The sequence below is a fragment of the Fusarium verticillioides genome, chromosome 7 (genome assembly GCF_000149555.1).
Source record: "Fusarium verticillioides 7600 chromosome 7, whole genome shotgun sequence".
NCBI lineage: Eukaryota > Fungi > Ascomycota > Sordariomycetes > Hypocreales > Nectriaceae > Fusarium > Fusarium verticillioides.
In genome coordinates this window covers 1149756-1169932 of record NC_031681.1, presented here as the reverse complement: position 1 = coordinate 1169932, position 20177 = coordinate 1149756, and the positions used below count along the sequence as shown (strand labels likewise).

General features: G+C 49.4%; 8 protein-coding genes across 19 annotated transcripts; 5 read left to right on the top strand and 3 right to left on the bottom strand.

Moving 5' to 3' along the window:
- Positions 1 to 140: 140 nt before the first annotated feature.
- Positions 141 to 1919, top strand: FVEG_06914 (hypothetical protein; the record flags this gene model as incomplete). Its single annotated transcript, XM_018895360.1, has 2 exons — positions 141 to 1289; positions 1341 to 1919. 2 exons carry the CDS (start codon positions 141 to 143, stop codon positions 1344 to 1346), a joined length of 1155 nt encoding a protein of 384 aa, XP_018752599.1. The 3' UTR covers positions 1347 to 1919.
- Positions 1920 to 2615: 696 nt separating this feature from the next.
- FVEG_15959 (hypothetical protein) lies at positions 2616 to 4172 on the top strand (the record flags this gene model as incomplete). Its single annotated transcript, XM_018905187.1, has 2 exons — positions 2616 to 3350; positions 3669 to 4172. 2 exons carry the CDS (start codon positions 2616 to 2618, stop codon positions 4170 to 4172), a joined length of 1239 nt encoding a protein of 412 aa, XP_018752598.1.
- Positions 4173 to 4819: 647 nt separating this feature from the next.
- Positions 4820 to 6115, top strand: FVEG_06911 (dephospho-CoA kinase). The gene is made up of 2 exons (XM_018895359.1): positions 4820 to 4988; positions 5075 to 6115. The coding sequence occupies exon 2, from the start codon at positions 5129 to 5131 to the stop codon at positions 5945 to 5947; it is 819 nt and encodes a 272-aa protein (XP_018752597.1). The 5' UTR covers positions 4820 to 4988; positions 5075 to 5128; the 3' UTR covers positions 5948 to 6115.
- FVEG_15958 (hypothetical protein) lies at positions 5866 to 7411 on the bottom strand. Its single transcript, XM_018905186.1, has 2 exons — positions 7330 to 7411; positions 5866 to 6816 (listed from the first exon to the last, which is right to left on the bottom strand). The coding sequence occupies exon 2, from the start codon at positions 6360 to 6362 to the stop codon at positions 6021 to 6023; it is 342 nt and encodes a 113-aa protein (XP_018752596.1). The 5' UTR covers positions 6363 to 6816; positions 7330 to 7411; the 3' UTR covers positions 5866 to 6020.
- Positions 6411 to 9049, top strand: FVEG_06910 (hypothetical protein; the record flags this gene model as incomplete). The annotated part of the gene is made up of 3 exons (XM_018895358.1): positions 6411 to 7515; positions 7720 to 8120; positions 8177 to 9049. 3 exons carry the CDS (start codon positions 6411 to 6413, stop codon positions 8894 to 8896), a joined length of 2226 nt encoding a protein of 741 aa, XP_018752595.1. The 3' UTR covers positions 8897 to 9049.
- FVEG_06909 (hypothetical protein) lies at positions 8883 to 13943 on the bottom strand. 8 transcript variants are annotated; one of them, XM_018895354.1, is made up of 4 exons: positions 13528 to 13943; positions 12232 to 13473; positions 9494 to 11672; positions 8883 to 9327 (listed from the first exon to the last, which is right to left on the bottom strand). In XM_018895354.1, exons 3-4 carry the CDS (start codon positions 11266 to 11268, stop codon positions 9300 to 9302), a joined length of 1803 nt encoding a protein of 600 aa, XP_018752591.1. In that variant the 5' UTR covers positions 11269 to 11672; positions 12232 to 13473; positions 13528 to 13943; the 3' UTR covers positions 8883 to 9299. The 8 variants fall into 8 exon arrangements, with proteins under 8 accessions (XP_018752591.1, XP_018752590.1, XP_018752593.1 ...); XM_018895353.1 differs by having other exon boundaries at positions 12232 to 13943; XM_018895356.1 differs by having other exon boundaries at positions 8883 to 9158; positions 12232 to 13943.
- A 522-nt stretch (positions 13944 to 14465) lies between these two features.
- FVEG_06908 (hypothetical protein) lies at positions 14466 to 17233 on the top strand. 2 transcript variants are annotated; one of them, XM_018895349.1, is made up of 3 exons: positions 14466 to 15424; positions 15533 to 16568; positions 16646 to 17233. In XM_018895349.1, the coding sequence occupies exons 2-3, from the start codon at positions 16325 to 16327 to the stop codon at positions 16828 to 16830; spliced, it is 429 nt and encodes a 142-aa protein (XP_018752586.1). In that variant the 5' UTR covers positions 14466 to 15424; positions 15533 to 16324; the 3' UTR covers positions 16831 to 17233. The 2 variants fall into 2 exon arrangements, with proteins under 2 accessions (XP_018752586.1, XP_018752585.1); XM_018895348.1 differs by having other exon boundaries at positions 14466 to 16568.
- On the bottom strand, positions 16930 to 19482 carry FVEG_06907 (hypothetical protein). Of its 4 annotated transcripts, none has more exons than XM_018895345.1 (3): positions 18891 to 19482; positions 17958 to 18752; positions 16930 to 17906 (listed from the first exon to the last, which is right to left on the bottom strand). In XM_018895345.1, exons 2-3 carry the CDS (start codon positions 18723 to 18725, stop codon positions 17517 to 17519), a joined length of 1158 nt encoding a protein of 385 aa, XP_018752582.1. In that variant the 5' UTR covers positions 18726 to 18752; positions 18891 to 19482; the 3' UTR covers positions 16930 to 17516. The 4 variants fall into 4 exon arrangements, with proteins under 4 accessions (XP_018752582.1, XP_018752583.1, XP_018752584.1 ...); XM_018895346.1 differs by having other exon boundaries at positions 19039 to 19482; XM_018895347.1 differs by having other exon boundaries at positions 19305 to 19404.
- Between the last annotated feature and the right edge of the window lie 695 nt (positions 19483 to 20177).

The window sequence follows — 20177 nt, the reverse complement described above, 5'->3', positions numbered from 1 at the left end:
CCTACCACTTCACCATCTATTTACCACGAACACACATTCGCAGCAAATGACCATCGCACCCTCAACTTTCCATCTTCATCTTCATCCGCATCGCACAAGCTGAGATGGCTTGACCTTTCCCACAACACACAACACTCAACATGGAACCACACGATCATGGCAACGGCCAAGGCGCATTCCAGATCCATCTAGACGCTGTTGAAGAGCTTACTCGCGACGATCGTCCATCTCCCGCGCTCACAGGCAACCCTTTAGGTGCTACTGACAATCCCCAGGGCGACAGAAATGCGGCATCATCAAGCAAGGCACCCAAGCAGCCCCGGAAACCACGAACTCCCAAACAAGGCATCGCGGATGCGAGCCTGAAAGAGTTCAAAGAGATCATGATACGATATCGCCTCGATCACTGGAGAGCAAGGGCGCAGATCGTCCATGTCAACGGTCAGACTAATCTGACAGCTTTGTGGAGCCCACAATGGGCTGGCTTCAAGGTTGCGGACAGCGGGATGAACATGTTCGATGGCTTCGACCGAACGTGGTTTGTACCATTCGACATAACGACACCTCTGCCTGCACAAAAGCGGGAGATCGCAGAGGACCTCCAGAAACGACGCCTTGAACTGGAGGCTGCATATCGCACCAAGGTCGGGAGAGACAAGACCTTTTTAACGAAACTGCAGCACCTAATAGAAGAGGAGGTTAAAGATAAATGCCAGACGCTGTGGGAGCCCAACGCTTACGATCCGGACCGGGAGCCAGCAAGATGGGATGATGTGCGAGCAAGCTTTCAGCTTAGTCACTTGGTCACTATGATAGCCCAAACTCGCTTGGCTATTGGCAAAGAACAGCTACCAGGATACTACCAGGTCAAGGTCCTCGATTTAGGGGTCGACGGTAAGATTACTTACCAGTGTGTCAATCTACCTAGCGATATCAGTATGGAGGGAATGCTTTCACGAATGAAGGTCAGGTTTCCCCTCGACAGTGAACAGAGCCAGCATACTATCAACGTCTTTATACATAGGCTCGAAATTGTTTGGCAACGTGGAGATGAAGCACAGCGAAAGAAAGCCAGAGGCTTATATCGCCAGCTGCATGACTTGGTACTCGTGGAGAAACCTGAAAGTGAGAGATACGCATGGGTTTTCAAGTTGAGAAGCAATTCCAATTTCTGTATTCCGGCGGGCCGGTTACCAGACCGTCTTCATACGTGGACAAAGTTGAACGAAACAACCTACCAAGAACTACTCGAAGCTGTACGAGCAAAGAAACATTCGGTCTTTATTCGAGTGAGCATCATGGGTGCCTTTACTGACCATTGCTAACATTGTGTGAAATAGCCCTAGAAAGTTCGACTTCGCCGGTGGTGGCCTGAAGTAGATGATCTTATGAACCAAGCTGAAGTTTTCTTTGGCGAAGCCGGACTGGCATCTTTTCAGCTTGACATCGTGGATGAACTTCTCGCCAGCCGCACCCAGGAAGAAGTCCAACGAGCAGCGAAAACACAGCAAGCGCTAGACAGAGCAAGGCTTGCGACTATGGGGAGGCTTGATTCTCCAAGTAAGAACAACAACGATGACGAGTTTGGCACTTCTAGACAACGACTCATGGGATGAAAAGGGATGGATCTTGCTCCCTTAAGGAAGAGTTGCTATCGTGATGATGAATTATTTGCGCATGAAGCGAGAAGATGTAATTGCGCAGTGGACGTGTGATTCTATATGCATATGTGCATTCAGTATGATAGACCAACCCATTGTTTAGTTTGGCAAGTTTACACAAGCGAACAAATATGTATATTGCAAGAGAATAAGAAACTTGTATTACTACCTACCTATGCTCAAAGAGCTCAAGTTTACGGGAGTTGGGCTACCTTGTATCCAATGCTCAAGGCAGAAGCACTGTCACCACAGTGGGCATCACAACAGCCATCTTTGCTCATCCACCGCCCACTCAACTTGAGCATAAAACAACACATTCACTTTCTAAACCCTCTAGAAACGCATCGTTTTGCTTGCTATAATCTCGTCAGCATAATGTGCCTTCCCTGTTTCCCGTGGACATGGACAAAATGCGAAGACCCTTACGACAATTTGCACAAAGCCCCTAAGCAGTCTGTCTGGGTCCATGATGGACAGAACTGGGAGCTTCAGAGAGTGGTGAGCATACATATTTCCTTGAATTTCACCTATTTCGTCAATTCCATGATTGCGGCCCTTTACCCTATCAAATCACCTTCAATCTTGCGGGCCACCTGGGCCCGAGCCTGCGTCAGGACTGCCAGTGACAACCGACTGGAGGGGAAAGCGGGAAAGCCACCACAAAACGTGCCATTGAAGGATATCAAAACATAAACAAACCAAATCCAGCACGCTAGATGTTGTGTTTTTGCTGTATTGCCGCCTTGGACGCTGTTTGTGCCCTGTACGCACGAGTGGTATATCTTCTCGAAGTGTCTCTCCCATCTGAGAGCTTCTTCTTCTTCTTCTTCGTCTTCTTTGTTCTTTTTCTTCTTCGAAGGTATCGCGAGATCCTGAGGCTTCTGATTCACGAGCCCTGAAAGTGGATTTCTTTCTCAATCTCAATTGTTCGAGTTGCACACCAAAGAAGCGATCATGGCCTCGGCAGGTGCCAGCGCCTTCAAATCTCCCAAAATTCCTCGACGACCAAAGACCCCCGAGACTCGTCAAGTGCACTTTGGCTCTCATATTAAGCCTGCTACTGCAACTGCAGATTCTGCATCTGCATCTACATCTGGCGTTTTGAACGAGGGCATCACGGGTTACACTACTGCCAATTCCCCCAGCGGCGGCTTCAGTGCTGGTATCAACGGTGTTACAGCTCCTAGCACTGCTCGAGCTACGACAACTACAACCACTGCTGCTACCGGAGCAACCGCTTCTGCGCCGGAGGAGAAGGGCAGCAATCAACCCACGAGCTTCCCTGCGCTCGGCCTAGGCCCTAACACACAGCCTCAGTGGCATATCAGTGCCGACCCGACTCAGAGCCTCGCGCAACAAGTGCCAACTGGTTTCGTCTCGCCTACCCCTCAGCAGCAACAATTCCCCCCCCCTCAACTTCATCCTCACCCTCATCCTGCTCCATTCATCAACGCAGGCCCAAACCCATTCACCCCATCTCCAATCACCTACATCGGAATCGGTCCTCAGCCTCCCGCTGTCAACACCGCAAACATGGGTGACTATCAGAACGCTGCGCCTCCTGTTCATGGCATGAACTTTCAGCCGCCTGTTCCTGACACTACCTTTGGTCCCATGCAGCACGTTTATGTGCCTCGCTTTGACAATGGCCTTGCTGGTGTCCCAGTCGGGGCCTATGCCGGTGTTCAAGTTTGTCCACCCTCTTTTTCTTATATTGCCCCGGTTACCCCTACTGCCCCTCTCTTGTCTCCTGTCCCAACGACGACTCCCGCCGCCTGCACTACAGTTGTGGTGCCGAAGACATTCTATTTGAATGGTTACACGTATTATGCAAGTTATCTTTGTTGATTTATCTTTGCGTTTCGGCTTCGACGTGGAGTCGGCCTGAATCAAGTGGTCCAGTGCACCTCTGTGACTTCATCAGCTCGGCGGCGGTCTTTCCTTTTCTTTCACTCGTTCCTCAAAATCTCATCACAAACTATCAACAAATACTGACAAGTTATATAGCAGTCCGCCGTCGGTGGTATGGCTCCCCAGCCTACCGTTCAAGGCAGCTACGTTGTCCAACAGCAGCCCTACTACTACCAGCAGCCGACCATGGGCCAACAGCCAGTCCTCATTGCTGGCCACCAGCCCCAGCAGTTCGTGCAGCAGGTTCAGCAAGTCCCAGGCGTTCCCTCGGTCGGTGTTGCTGGTGGAGCTGCTTTGCCCGGCACGGTCCCCGTCTTTGCAGGTAATGTCCCTGGTGGTCACCATGTCCCTGATGTCACTGGTGTTGGTCGTACCGCTGGCGAGGAGCAGCTCCGTCAGATCCAGTTTGCGCATGCGAACAAGATGTACGAGCCTCAGGACTTCAAGCCAGCTGACGATGACCCCTCCCGTTTTTACTATGTTCGTGAAGTTGACGGGAACTGGACTCAGCGCAACCGATTTACCATTGATCACATGGGTGACTCCCGCTGGTATGTGACCGATGAGGGTTGGTTTTACGCCGTCCGACTCCCCAACTAAACGATGCGGCCAGTAAGTTAACCTCCCCTTGCCTCATCTCCCGGGCCATGAGCTGATAACCTGTAGACATACCACGAAACCCATAAGAATGATTCATTGGAAAATCGTTTAGCGCAAGCTGTGAGATTTTTCTTCACATTGAGTCGAAGTTGTACTAATAACTTTACAGTTGGCTTCGCCCCCGACCGAGAATTTGATTTGAACTCTGTCACCATGCCTTCCATGTAAGTAGTACGGAGATAATATGGCGGCACAAGCTGACTTTGAAAGGGATGATAACGCTTCTCCTCCTTTGTCCAACTTTTCGACTTATAAAGAGCTCATGCTCAGTTATGCGATTGAGATTGTATCGATGAATAAGACGTCTCTCGGATAAGGACACGGAACGTTTTGAGATTGCGCAAGGAAACACAACCTACCGACTGCAGATAGGAAACTGCTTTGCATCGTTCCTCTGAGGATATTCACTGCTACGGTTAATTGAAATTGTATAAAACGGACTCGCTGTGATTGTTCTGCGTGAAGGAAAAGAAAATAGCATCACATGTCGTTACTTTAATGTGGTGCAAGTTACTAATGCAAGTCATGGATGCATGTGGGGTAAACTTACACCGTCCGACTGTTTCGTATCCGTACATCCTCGGTAATTGCATCATCGGTTCATGGAAGGTTTATCAGATCATTCCTGTTAACTACATCCATTGATACGCTCATCTCATTTAAGATCTGAGAAGCCACTATCGAATCTCAAAGAGAAGCCCTTTAAGACCAACCGAGCTTATTGCCTCACCTTGTTGGGTCTATACCCGCCAACAGGTAAGAAGAGCTATCTTAATCATGATCCATGAGGATACTCTGGTGATCTTAGAATGAACTTAGAGGACTTTCTGACAAGTTCCTAGAGTCTGAGTTTTTTATTACTACAAGAACTGCGCAGTCTTCCAAGATACGCCATCATGCTTCTTATCGGTCTCACGGGTTCAATTGCCACAGGCAAGACGACAGTGTCGTCAATGCTCTCATCACAACCCTACAATCTCCCGATCATAGATGCAGACATTCTAGCGCGCAAGGTTGTGGAGCCGGGAACTCGTGGGTATGAAGCTATTGTGAAACACTTTGGGCCTACGACACCCGAACTTCTCGTGCAGCCATCAGAGAAGATGCCAGAGGATGGACCGGACGGCAAAGGCAGACCACTCAACAGACCAGCATTAGGGAGACGAGTATTTGGCGACTCAGAGGAGCGAAAGAAGGACAGAGCAGTTCTCAATCGCATCGTTCATCCGGCTGTTCGATGGGAGATGTTCAAGTCCGTCGTCGGATGTTACTTCAGAGGCCATTGGGCTGTGGTTCTGGATATCCCACTCCTTTTCGAGAGTGGCCTCGATCGCTTCTGCGGCGTCACAGCTGTAGTCGCAGTCCACGACCCAGCAGTTCAGATGCAGCGTCTGCGTGCGCGTGATCCTCACCTTAGCCCAGAAGATGCCGAGAACAGAGTGCGTAGCCAGACAGATGTTCGAGAAAAAGCCCGACGATGTGAAGAACGAGGAGAAGGCAAAGGGATTGTGCTTTGGAACGATGGGTCACGAGAAGAGCTAAAGGAGCAACTGGATAAGGCCATCAAGGAACTGAGAAAAGCGAGCCCCGATTGGTGGTCATGGTTATTGCTTGGATGTCCTCCTCTGGCAGTTGCAGTTGCGACGTGGAGGTTCTGGCAGAATCTTATCATTAATGAGAGATGGGAGGAGATGAAGTTGAATGCGAAGCTGTGATAGTGAATTATAGGTGCCTTAGGGAGTTTGTTTGTTTGCTTTTAGTAGTTGGATGGTGGATAATAGGCAGGTACTAGTGAATTATATACACAAGGAGGAAGGAGCCCCAACTCAAGCTCGCTCCTGCCTCTTTTCTCAACCACGAACCAACCCTTTTCATCTCAGCGCATTTTACATCTTTTCGCCAAAACATAACGCAACCTCTACATGCCCTCTTTACACTTCTTTTCTGATCTGTAGATTGCCAAAGCACTAGGGTTGTTACCACTTTGTCTTCGCTTCGCCTTGACAGCTGCGAGCAGTTGACAACAAATCTTCGACTATCGCCCATACCATCAGGGTGACCTCTCATAACCAACCTCAAAACAAACGCACAACCGTCTTTTTCTTGACCTTTTGACCTTTCTAAAGACATACATACTATCTTGATAATTTCTTTGGTACAGCAAACTTCTTTGGTGCGATGTCAAATCGCAAAGCGAAACTCCCCTCGCATTTTTGCGAATGGGTAGTTGGAACAACAATCGAATCTGTTATCGGCGCCATCCCTAAGAACAAACCCCCTAAGAAGCGAGACGTCGTACGTGTTGCGGTCACCACTGATGATGAGTCCGAAGAGGACACCGTCTCGGTCACCTACCCACGCACTGGACGCAACTATACACCTCCGCCTGCCAACGAAGCAAAGGCCGTGGTCAAGAAGAAGGTCCGGTTTGAGGCTCGCCAAAATGGCCCCCTCAAATCTGCTATGAAGCAGACCACCACCACAACTCCCAAGGACTCCTCAGATGAGGCATCCGACTCCGGTCCAGAAACCGAGTCAGACTCTAGTCAGTCGGCATACATATCAAGCTCTGATGTCACCGATTCTGATGTTGAATACTCAGTTGAGTGCGTCAAGCACAAAAGGCAGAGAAAGAAGAAGCGTAGACAGACACAGGCCGAAGAAGACACCGAGAGTGACTGGGACTCTGATCCAGCACCAGACTGTCCCTGCCAGAGATGTACAAAGGGCCGACAGATATTGCAAAGAGTATGCCAGAAAAGGAGCAAGGAAATCACACCGCCAAGCCCCGAAACCTCTGATTCGGACGAAGAAGCACCCCCCAACACTAAGCAACAATCTGGTAAGAACAAGAGGAGGTGTCTAAAGAAAGCAAAACCAACAGAGCCTGACCCCAATACTTCTGACTCAGATTCAGAGCCTGAGATCCTAGCACTTAAGAAACGGAGCCAAACCAAAAATCAAGGCAAGCAGACAAATGGAAAGGAACAGCAAATCGCGCCCCAGGCTCCTATGACCAAAAAGGAACGAAAAGCAATGAACAAAAAGGCTAAGCAGCAGCAAGAGCAAGAGATTGAAGGCGAAACCTCTGACTCACCCAAGGAAACAGAGGAGGAAACTGAACCGGAAGAGGAGCCCAAGAAACAGAACAAAGGCAAGCAGAAGAATAACAAGAAGCAGAAAGGAGAACAGAAGAAACAGGAACCGGAAAATGAAACCAATAAAGACCAAGAGGCTGCCCCAGCTGATAAGGCCCCCGAAGCTTCCAAGGACACAGATCAAGGCAAGTTCAGAACTATGAAAGGAAAAGCAAAGGCACAGCCTAAAAAAAAGGATGGAGTCAAGAAGGGCAATTATCCCGAAGGACTACCAGTTCCTCATATGCGTCGACCACAGCTTGTCGAGCCCATCAGGGCTCAGGTCGTTCTGATAGAGCGCGTGATCAAAATTCCACAAGATCCAGCACCTAACGCTTACTACGATGCAGAACTCAATATCCTGAGAGCTTACGACGGCCCTGCCTACGGCAATCACCAAAGCAATGCGTTATACCCAGAGCGTGACGCCTTCGGTCGCCCTCTGCCGATGGGCCAGCCTCATCCCGTGCAGAACCCTTTCTACTATGGCTTCAACAACCCGCAGCAGTATCCCAACTATCCACAGATGCCACCATTCCACCAGGGCTACGCAGGAGCTCCTCCGCCCTCGGATGCATACTCACATGTTCCCATCACACAAGGGATGACCCCTCTTCCGTGGTATGCCATGGGTCCTCCTCCAGGAGTTCCCCCCTCTGGCTACTATGGACACAGGAGCCCTGAAACCAACAAGAACACTCCGGTTTCCAAAGCGGAGAAAAATAACGTTGGCCCTCCTGGAAGTCTTACTGTAAGTGATTATTAAAGAAACATACGGGCTGGACCGGATTTAACTCGTGGACCCAGGGCCAGGACAATCCATACTATAAGAGAAAGTCACAAAACAACGGATGGGAAAGCCACCGTTCTGTACCCAAGGAAAATGGCCATCCGCCAGGTTCCGATAAGGCTGGGTCCAACAGGTCCAACGGATCCAACGGATCCAACGACTGGAACAAGAATAACGATCCAGTAGCTAGCTGGAACGATGGAGTACCTGACAACAAAGGCCAAGATGATTGGCCCGCAACCGCCCCAGACAACAACCAGAACGGAAACGACTGGGGTACAAGTGACGATCAGGCAGTTAAAGATTGGAATGACAAGATCACTCAGGATAGTAAGCCGGCCGAATGGCCAATATCACTACCAACTGGCGAACAAGATCAGAAGAAAAACGGCTCAGGAGATGGCTCGAGCCATTCGAACAGGAGCAATGATACTTTGAAAAAGATCGGAGCTCATTGGGGCGAGGACACTTACCCAGGCTGTTGCCCCCTTAGCACCTGGGGTGAACAACAAACCACAAGCAGCGTGGGGCAATCAGCTGACAACAACGTGGGCATCTGGGCTCCCACGGACGTGAATGGGAGTGGGAATGGAGACGGGAACCAGAACCCTCCGGCAGTAGGAGGAGATGGTGACAACATCATGCCTGGGACATGGGTTGACGGCACTGAAACTGTGCCAGCCTGGGGAGATGCTACTGCAGCACAGGACACGAACGGCAAAGCCATACACTGGTAATAGAAATTGGAAACTTGCTACATGCGATGATGAGAAAGATGTCTAGATTAGCTAAGGGGGTATGGTATCCGCAAATTCACTCAGTGTACTACAAGATGCTATGACTAAATGCCTCCCAACCGAATCAATCAATCAACCAATATTCAACCCCATGTAAATGAACACGTTCTGCTGTGACTTTTGTCTTGTAACATTTGATGCGTTATAATGCCATGATGCAAACCAAACCGCCCTAACTAGCTATCGTCGAGTCGTAATCGTCCTGTTCGTGTCAGAAGTGGAATAACATCAACTCCGCGAACCGTCTTGTGCTTGGTACAACAACTGCACAGCAAAGCAGAAAAGCAAGAGCACGAATTGCAGAACCAAGCCGAGCGAGAGATAGTAGGGCAAGCATTGTCAATCAGAGGATTGTGCAGCCGTGGATGGACCTGAGCGGCCATGAATCAGCTTTGTCCTGGAAAGGGAGACGTCGTTTTAGCCTGGGAGACGGACACGACGACGAGCACGAGCTCAATGAGGGCCGATGAATGTCATAGGGGGGCTTGATAGGGCATGGGAAGCATGAAGAGTTGTGAGGTTGTAAATTTCACTTACCATCTGGATGTCTCCCATTCCAAGATCCACGTGCAGCATATCTTGAGTCGCTCTCGTACGCTGGATGTGCCCAGGAGTCGGTATTTCTCAATGTCTTTGACCGGCAACATACTGGCAAACCACCATGGAAAGATGGCAGGGTCTTCTGGACACTCGCCGTATATAGTCAACATACGTTCTGTCAACCAGGGGACACTCTGTTGGCGCATTCTCGCGACGAAAGATGAGGCATAGCGCACAAGACTCTGTGTAGACATTGAGTCGATCTCGGTAGCTGAAGTTGGCATGTGTGGACTGGAGGAATCAGACCGTGGTAATGGCGATGTCGGTGTTGGTTCAGTGGGTTCCTTGACAGTATCCATGGCCTGCAAGGGTTGCTGATCCTCAGTCTCTATCGGTGTTGCTTCAGCAGCCTCGGCAGCTTCTTCGTCCTCGAGGCTAATATCGTCTATCCTTTCAGTCTTGCCAACAATGTATCCGTCAAGGTAGCTATGCTCGAGAACGCGGAAGCGTGACAGGCCCACAGTCTCAATAAGACTCCGACCATCTGGGAAGAACTGGACATTGACAATGCGGAGAAGCGTGCCGAGCTCGTGAAAGTTGGCATCGCCAGGATGTTGGGGTCGTTTGGGTATGACCATACCAAAGGTATGGTCTCCTTCGAGTGCTCTCCGGATCATGAGTCTATATCTCGGCTCAAAAATGTGCAGGAATGTCGGCATCTGGGGAAACGACAGTGTGCATACAAAGAGTGCGAGGTCGTAATCTTGCATCTGAGCTACACGCTCAGCGTCCAGTGCCTCCTTTCGAGCGTTAACTTCCTCCAACCAAAATGTTTCGATGATGCGCTTGATAGTCTGATTGGAGGGCGATGAAGTTTGACTTAATAGGCGGCTGATAGCCAGTGGGCGACGACATATCGGGCAATACCGTGAATGATCAAGAATTCGATGTAAGCATGATCGACAGAAAGTATGTCCGCAAGATGTTGTAAGAGGATCGTAGAAGAGTGCGTAGCAGACCTGACAGTCCATCTCAGCGCGAGTGGCGTCTTGCGCTTTTCGAACGAGTCCTGTATCATCAGCATCAGAAGGTGGTGATGGCGTCGCCGATGTAATTTCGTCGTAGTATACATCGGCTTCATAAGACAGGTCACCCTCTTCGGCGAGACGATAAGTGGCGATAACCTTTCCACCGGGTATCACCTTTGTATATGCTTCTTCATCGTCCCTCATGGAAGAGACGCCTGCAGCAGCCCAAGGGTCGGGCCACATGACCTTGGTCGCCAGGTCGGTGGTTGAGGACTCATTCTTGAATCGTTCGATCTCTTCCCTCACGTGTTGCGCCGCCTTGTTGAGCACAACATCGATAGCGCAGTCGCCAATAGCGTGTTCCTTACCGCAGTCCTCAAAGGGACATTTAAAGCCACGGAGTCGGTCTGGAGCGGCGGGATATGTTATATTGGTTCTCATATGTGTGCCTGGTAAACAGCGCCGGCACAGACTTTTACCGCAGGGGAGGCTGATGGGCTCATCTAAGGGCAATGAGCAGATTTGACACTGGAAGAGCCGGACGAAATCGCGAGGGGCGACATCGCGATGGCGAGAAGTGTTGGCAGATCCTTGTGACGGCGACCGTTGCCGGCCCGAGTCCGGGGGTTCGTGGTCGGAATCGGTGGGCGGATCGGGAGTCCGTGACTGTCGAGGACCGGGACCAGAACCGGGACCGGAGGCGGAATCGGTCGCGGCAGCTTGTGACGGGCCTTCTGAGGACATGAACGTCTATAGATTGTGTGCGTATAGTACAAGTGAGATAATAGGGGTTATATAGGCTGGCTCTTGAGTCGTTACTCTTGGTTATGTCGTAGCGGGCGTCGAAACTCTCTAATAAGGTGCGAGCCTCTGTAATGATGCGTTATTGGTAAAAGGAGCCAGAGGTAAGTAAGTAAGTAGTGTTGCTTTGAGGTGAATAGAAAAGAAGTTGTGGTCTCTGAAATTCTATGCGATGCCCTGGCCGCTATGTGATCTGCTATATCGTCGTCGTGTTTGCTGGGTTTGGCGATCAAGACAAGTATTGCGGTCTTGTTGGCGTAGCCGTTGATAGCGTGTCGAGGGCATGAATGAGGCCGAAGCAGTGTCCAGATGACGTGGACAAGCCGTAGACAAGATAGACATGGATTCTGTGGGATAGTAAGATTACAAAGATCGTATCGCTGGTGTTGAGCGAAGCATCTCTCCGTTGTTTCAGTCGAGGTGGTAGTGGTGCAAGTGTATGTAAGAGGTATAAGATAGGCGTGTAGAGAGATTGGTGGGGGGTTTAATGAGATGAAGTAGTACTGGTACTCCTCGAGCAGCGGGAAGATGTCATAGGTTCAAGATGACGAGAATCGTTTAAAACGGCTGCCGAAGAACGAGCCCACTTTGTTCTGGGATTTCTGACAGGGGTGTAAGGGGAGGGGGGAGACGGGGCTGGCTCCGTAGTCTCAGCCTGTGAATATGTATGTACTGTACTGTGTAGTGTAGTGTAGTGTAGACTATGAGAAGGGTACTATCGTAGGACCAAGGAGGGGGCTGCTTGCTAGATAAGAGAGAGAGAAATGGAAAAGGGGAAAAGCCAGAAAGACGGGGTCTTCTATTTCAGGCCGTAGTGCCAAAATAGAATACGTCGACAAGGATAAAGGGTTGTTGAAGATGAGGTGCAGCAAAATATAGAGATCGTCATACACCAGAGAGACTTACCAATCCGGGGACAATTCTAGAGGCACGCGGAGAGACAAGACTCTAGCTCGGGGGTGTCGATGTAGAAGGGCTAACCTCTGTACGATAGAGAGAGAGAGAGAGAGACCCGAGCTCCCAAATGGGGAACAAGAAGAACTTGGCAGTTCAGCTCAAGTTGTTCATGTCCGTTATGATATGAGTGAAGAGGAGGGAGACATGTTTGAAGATAAGGGAATAGGACCAAATCATATGCGTCACGGTTTCTATACGATGATGAATGGAAGCGGCTACATACTAGGTGAGGCGAGTCGAGACTATACTACACCCAGCCGAACGAAGACAAGCCTGTGCTTATCAGAAGGGAAGAGAAGAGAGATCGGGCACGGGAGGGAGACCGTTGTTACTTGTCTTGTCTCTATCAAAATCTATCAAGAAACTTGGTGGGGAGGCTCTAGTCTCTGGCAGGTATACAGTACTTCGGAACAGGCTAGGATGGGCAGGATGGGCTGGTTGACAACTGGGAAATGCTGTAGACTTTTTCCAACTTTAGCACTAGGCAGTTCTAGTAAGCACCTAGTAACCTGCTAACTACCTTGGACAGAAGAGGGTCCCCTAGAAGACTTGAGAGGACCCTGCGTATATCACGAGTTTTTAGACACCTCCAGTCTAAACTCATCTCAGGGTTCAAACGGTCATGGAAATACTGTGCTCGGGTGATTGAAGCTGAGGCTAAAGGACACCCAGACAGAGGAACGAAGCCAGTGAAGTGGTCACAAGAACTCGTGCCCTGAAGCCCTAGAGTCACACAACAGTATGTATCAACCTGTGTCTTACAGGGCAAAAACGGATGACGATGGCAGGCCGGGGGTCATGGACTCAATGACGTGGAGGCCGAAACACCAAATCCAAGCCAATAGCAGTAACTACCGTGGAACATTTCGGAGTAAAGAAACCAAGCGCTGTCGTATTTCGAATGGTAATCTATTTGAAGCACAGGATAGATAGACTTTGGTCGCCATTGTGCAGCAGCAACCGGAACCTAAACCCCCTAATAAACCCCCTCATTCAGTTCGATAATCGGGAGCGTTAATTGCCTGCTTTTGCTGTGCTGTCTTGTGGTGCGTTGGTGCTGTGCTGTAGCCTGTGCTGCGAAACTGGGGATGCATTCCCGGGGGGATGAACCTAGTTAAAATAAAACATCCCAGCTCAATGGGACCAAGACAATCGTTCAGATCCAAGATTCAAGATTTGGAATGGGGGGACCTCGATTGAGCTAAGAGAATTGGGACACGACAAGACAGACAAAGGAAAACTTACAGTAGCTACCCTCTTCTTCACAGCGTAAGGTAACCGAAAAGTAGTAGTTGAGAGTTGCCCTCCAGAAGCGCAAGCATGACCAATTGAAATAGAGACCAGTATCACAGATCGCGATGCAGGGCAGGGTTCTCAGTAGAAGATGGGAGTGTAACATTGTAGATGGAGATGTAGACGGTACTCGATCAAGACCTCTTTGTCCCCGCGGCAGAAGATGAGGGAGAGAGAGATTGACCCCAGTTTCGCATCTGTCGCCGATCTTTGCTCTTGTTTGTGTGTGTATGTATGTACAAATAACAGTACAGGACAGGACAATCTCCTCTTTTCGTCCGCGGAAAATGGAATACACAAAGCGCGCGCGCGAGTCGGGGGTTATCGCAAAAAGGGGTGTCGTTGTCGTTGTCGTTGTCGTTGTCGCTTCTCTCTCTCTCTCTCTCTCTCTCTCTCTCTCTCTCTCTCTCTCTCTCTCTTGAGATTCTGGAAAAGAGATTCTGGTTGACGAGGACGATCGAGACAACGCCGCAGTTGCAACGGCCATCGGGTGAATCAACTGGCGCATCGACGCTACTTAATAGTTGAGAGGGAGACCCGACATTAACAATTAAAACGGGCTGGCAGCTTCCGAGACAAAATGGAGCTTTGCGTCTAAGTGAGAGCCTCGCGATTGGGCAGACATAATTAATAGGGGAACACAGAGAAGAGAGACAGGTCCTAGCTAGCTAGCTAGGTCCTAGGTCCTGGGTCCTGGCCTGCAGGGCTGGCGTATGCACAGTAAGAGCTAAGAAACTCCAGCTTAGTAGTTAGTCCAGGTTCTAGGGTCAGTGAGTGTCGTGACTTGACTTGGCTTGGTTGACTTGAAAGAGGCTCAAAAAAGAAAGTCGTTGGCGTCATATGAGACTGGGGGTGGGGGGTGGTCCCGCAGAGGATCCATGATGGGCTGTGGTCATGATGCCAACGATCTCTTTTTTATGTGTATTTGTCTTGTCGAATAACTAATCTTTGGAGGCAAAAACTATTTGATCTACATTTCTATTCTCAGTTAGCAATGTGGTCTCTTTCAGACACGGGATAGTTGGGTACTGTTCAATCTCAGATCTCAGTCTCTACTCTCGGCATCAACAGCAACAGTTCAAAGCGTTGGGTCGGGCCAATCTACGCATCATCGTTTCTGTCAAGCCTTGCACTTGTCACCCAATAGTCTCGAGGGTGTGGCGGCCCGGATCGAGATGCGGCCAATCCTTTTCCTCAACCTTTCAGCCTCCCTTGTGACGATTTCCTGTTACAGCGAGACAAGCAGCAGTTCTCGTTCTCTGCTGCTGCAGCCTGTCAAGGCACACAACGTTTCCAGCTTTCCGGGGCTGCACAGCGAAGCACAGCACATCACAGTACGCATGGTACAGGTACGGTGCACGAGTTGAAAACGTGCTTCCGAGTAAGGTGTGCGACGTATTTCCATCCCGATCATCATGAGAGGCAAACAACATCTACTGGATCTCTGTTGGCTGATTAGCCGCCAGACGTGATCAGACCTCAGCAGACTGCCATGACTTGTTGTACCTGTTCTCTGGAATGCCCTTTTTTTCTCGTCATGAGCTAGGGAACCGTACCCCAGGACCCTTCTTTGGATGACGCTTACTTATAGTGTTGTTCCCTTCGAAATTAGTTAGACCAATTCGCACTCGCAAAATGTTCCAATTGTTCTAGACCTTCTCCGATTTCTTGGTTCCCCGAATCGGGACTGACTTTGCTCTGTTGTCGCTGTTGACAGCCCGTCCCTTGGCGATGCCGAGTAATGGATGACGAGTGACATTTGATTCTTCCGCTTAGTTAATACAACTTCTCTACTCAGGCTGAACTTATCATCAAGACTGATCATGTTTGAAAACGACTGCCAAGAAAGGTAATTCATCACACGACCTTTTTCTGTTCCCATATGTTTGATTCTCTACAACTCGATAACTAACAAAAGAGCCCCATCTCGAACCGCTAACCTCGAGCTCTAACTTAGGATCCTGAATTCAACCTCCCCACATTAGCTGAGCTAAGCTCTCTCTGATCTGATCCTCCCTTAAGAATCTCTCTACTTATGAGCATTATTCTCTTAGTAAATACGATCAATACTTTTAACGTCACCTTAATTTCTGTCTATCTCTAATAGACAAATCTGTTATTCACCAACGGCTTCCTCCGTCTACTTGTTCCATCATCACATCCCATTCCCGTCCCATTCCCGTCCCTTGAGCTTGAGCCTGTTAGAAACGGTTTGTCTGTGCATAAGCTTAACGTCCCGTCCTTTCGTATAGCTCCCCTGCTCATGATAGCTTCTCGTCCCCGAACAAGCTGAGAGGAACCGTGAAAGTCTAGGGCTTATCCCACTAATTCAAGCTCAAGCGTTTTGAGAGCCAAAGTATTGTCGATGTTACTCCGACCGATCAATGGCCTTGACGCCCCAAACTTCAGCCCTTGCAGGCGGCAACGTTTACAACGAGAGATACAAGAAAGCCACAAGGGGGTCCCTGACGTACTAGGGACGGTTTGGAGAGGAAATGGAGTTTTTTGCTTTGCTCTGAGTAAAGAGGCAATTGGACAGACGACACTCGATGCAGCGGGGAAGCTGAGGTGCTTTTTCTGACGTTGATGCTACGTTTTGGTTTTTGCTTTCTCTTTTCTTTCTCCTCTTTTTCTGTCTACTCTTCCCTTGTTGACCCTTTTCTTTATTGATCTTCTCTTCTTTTTCTAAACTTCAAGCTGATCCTATCTTTATCAACATCACATACTGGTACATACTCACACACCCATCATGTCTTCCAACACCATCTCTCAACTTCCCACTCCAGAGCAACGTGAGACTATCACCGCCCGCTTGGAAGACCTCGTCACAGCCATTGAGTCTCATTCTCAATGGACTCCCCCCAATGTTGATCGTGGCCTCTTCCACGTCTGGGACTTTGTCAAGAGATCTCACTATATCATGACTGAGCTTGACAACATTGCTGCTGGTCGAAAAGTCCAGCACCCTGAACAAATCCCCAAGAACGAAGGTGGTGAGTAGCAGAAGCTATCTTGTCGCTAACCTTTATGGAAGAGTGTGCCTGGGCTTACACTATCTTCTTTGTAACAGTCGCTTCTGGTTCTGAAGCTGCCCTCGCTTCCTACACCGACGTTTGCACACGTACCATCACAATCAACGAGATGATTCAAAATCCTCGTATGCTCGTCATGCTCGGTCTCTCCAACGTCGACTTTGGCTCCGCTATCCAAGAAAAATCAGCAGCCGTCAAGGAGGCGATCAAGAGCGCAAACTAGATCTGATCTACTCTAGACCTGATACACGAATGACGTTGTAGAGCATGCGTCATGCGATGATCGTCAGTCGTTACAGGGTTGATCCATGATGGAGTAAAAGGGCGAACATATTTTGGTTTGACATTGGGAAACAATTCATGATTCGAAAAAGAAAATCCAGAGAGAACAAGAACAAGCAAAAGTTTACAATCGGGGTTCATTCTTTGCTGGGCCAATGGAGGTTCAACTCGATAGTACGAGATGCCTAGTTCAGCAGATTGGATCTACAGCCCAGGCATCTGAACGATAAAGAGAAGAAACAACGCATCGTGACAGATTCGTGAGTTCCCTTTTTGTAATTGAAACGTAGAATGAAATGGCATTATCATTCCTTAGCCATTTAAGCCTAGCCTAGCCTATTCATGCTCTTCCTCTCAGGAGAACAGAAGAGCAGAACAGTTGTCGTCATAAACAGACCATATCAGTAAACTAAGCATCATATCGTCCTGTATGATCTGCAAAATGCCCTTACCCAATCTCGATAACTATACACATGCCTCCGTTCCCATTGTCCAATAAACCCGCCCATATATATACCTCCCCATGATTGTCGCCCAAACCAAAAGGATATCATAGACACATCAGGCTACCGAATGTGAAAAGACCAATACAGCTGATTACACATCAGATCAGCTTCTCGCTCGTCATCATCTCACTCCAGCCCAGCGCCCCTTGGCTGTTGTCGATGGCCCGAGGGTGAGTCGACGGCCGATGTTCCCAAAGCAGACACAGCTGCAGAAAAGCACACTCAGCATCCACATGCCCGTCTCAAGTGTCTTCTGCTGGGCAAGTCCACCAAGAATGGGCATATCTCCATCGCCTGCCATTGTGGCATTAACCAAATGCCTGAAAGGAACCTGAGTAGGCGCCGGCATCATATCTGGGTTCACGCCGAGGAGCACAACCGACCCTGCGAGTCCAACAGCAGCTGAAAGCAGAAAACCAGGCTTAGAGCGGTCGATAAGCCACCACAGGAGGGGATTGACAAGTGCCAAGGTCAGTGACACCTGAAGGGTGGACGCCCAGGCCACTTTGCGCTGCAGGTTGTTAGTTATGCATAACAATGACTTTGTCGTTGGCTGACTTACAATCGCGAAGACAATTCCAACAAAGGCGCCGATAGCCCGGACAGCAAGCGCCCAGTCAGTGCTTGGGTCATCATCTTTCGCTGAAGCACTGTTTTCTAACACAGCTTCATCCCCATTGTCGCTGAACGAATTCTCCCATACCCGATCAAACCAAGGGAACAGCGCGCCCAGTGCAACACCAGCCAGACCCCAAAACGTCAAATGGCCCCAGTTGTACGTAGCACGAGACGGAAGACTGTCCGACTCGTGGAAGCGCGATGTGACTAATACGCCATATCCCACGCCGAGAACGAAAAGCAAAAGTCCTCTTAATACTAGAGCACCACCAGATGGAGAATGCTTTGGAGGTCCAGCGGGTTCGTGAACTCGAATCGAGGACCGGCGACGAATGTGATGTGATCGATCCTTCAGAAAATCAAACGTAGCGTCGTCGATGCTAGGTCTCTGAATGGGTGTCTGAGCGCCAGTTCCCCAGGGTGTATCGAGTTCATCGCGATCGGCAAAGACACGGTCGCGAGAAGAGGACGTCGTGGGGGAGTAGATTCCGAAGAGCGTCGAGGAGGTCAAATTCATGAATGACTGAGGCCTGCTAAGACCTGCGCTCGCAGGCTCAGGAGTTGGTTGTAGGAAGCGCGCAATGTTGGGATCTGGAACAGGCGCTGGAGTTGAAGGGGACGAGTTCTCGCTTGGTGGTGTAGGAGTCGTCAAGCCGAGATCGAAGGGTCTTCGAGGGACGGGACGAATAAGAGGAGGACCATCGTCGGCCATTTTAAAGGTAAGGGACTGTATAACTGACTGTTTTGGTTGTTAGGAACAGACATGAAGACGATGGTGAAGGGCAGCAGTGGTTTATGAACGAGGCTTGGGTTCAGCTGAAGTGAGCTGAAACCTGCAAGTCTCAATATTTGGACAATGCAGTGCAACTATACTCACACAGTCTCGACCAGTCTCAGCTTAGTATGGATCCTAAGCAAATATTGGTGTAGCTTCCGAGGGGAGGGATTGTCTGTCCCGGATAAAATAAAATAATTTGAAGCTGTTGGGGTCCAGTCTCTGCAAAGCAACCCTGTCCACCACTTACTTTCACAGCGCGAGCTAACGAGCACAGGGCCTAAAGCTAGTTGGACCGGGATATCCGAAGCAATTCAAGCGATTGAGGATGAACGGCAAATGCTGAGAGGAATTGAAGAGCTTCAAATAACTTGTTGAAGCTGTTACAGCGAGGTTGGGGATCGAGTGGCAAAGAGTAAGTAAGACAGGAATGAAGAGATGGGTAAGAGGAAACAGAAGGAGGACAGTTTAATACCCAGCCCTGAGACCCCAAAATAGAGAGAGTATAGTCAGTACCTGAGTAAGAGAGCAATAATAAGAGCAGTGAGAGAGTGAGAGAGAGGAAAAGGAAAAGAAAAGAGAGAGACGGCACGTAGTTAGCCTCAACTGAAAAGGGAAACGAATGAGCTGAACGAGGTTGTCGGGTTCGCTCCATCTCTCTTCACATGCTCACAAGACCAAGGGACGGGCAGTTTCACGACTAAGGGCCCCAGGAATTACGTAGATGTGCCCCATTTACATGCATCAGCAGCTGTTGAGGGCCCTGGACCCCTGTGTCTTTTAGGTGGGTGAGTGAATCCCTTGCTGCCCCCGCCTACCTTAGTTCTGTAGAAATGTCACTGATGGTGATGGAGAGTCAATAATGATGAACTTGATACTCTATAACTCGATAATATTATCCATTGTCCGCTGTAAAGATGAACTCTAGACATTGAACATATCGTCCTCAGCGTATAAGTACTAGCTAGTGCCTGTTGTTGACATTCTTGATCGTCATCCTCCATCCAATCCCGTCTATTACCCCACATTCAAAGCGCCTCAAGCTTGAATTCGAGACTCCGTGGTTGGTCAGACTAAGGTAATTCTGCTTTGACTTGCATTTGTGACCCCCTCGTGATTCAAGTACATCCATTAACTCCAGCAGTACAAACAAGATCAGCCATCCCCTGGAGCCCTGAGCTGTGACCCAAGAGTTCCAAAAGGGAAGTCCGCGGTGCGATTCAACTGTTGATACTGCACTGCAACTCTACACACGGAATCCTGTACTGTATGTAGGTGGCATTTTCTTGACCGGTCTGACGCTGGCGTCAACTCAGTGACTGTGGCGAGTTCAATGGCATGCTTGGTTCGATTTGCATGTGATTCTGGGCACATAAAAACCACTGGACT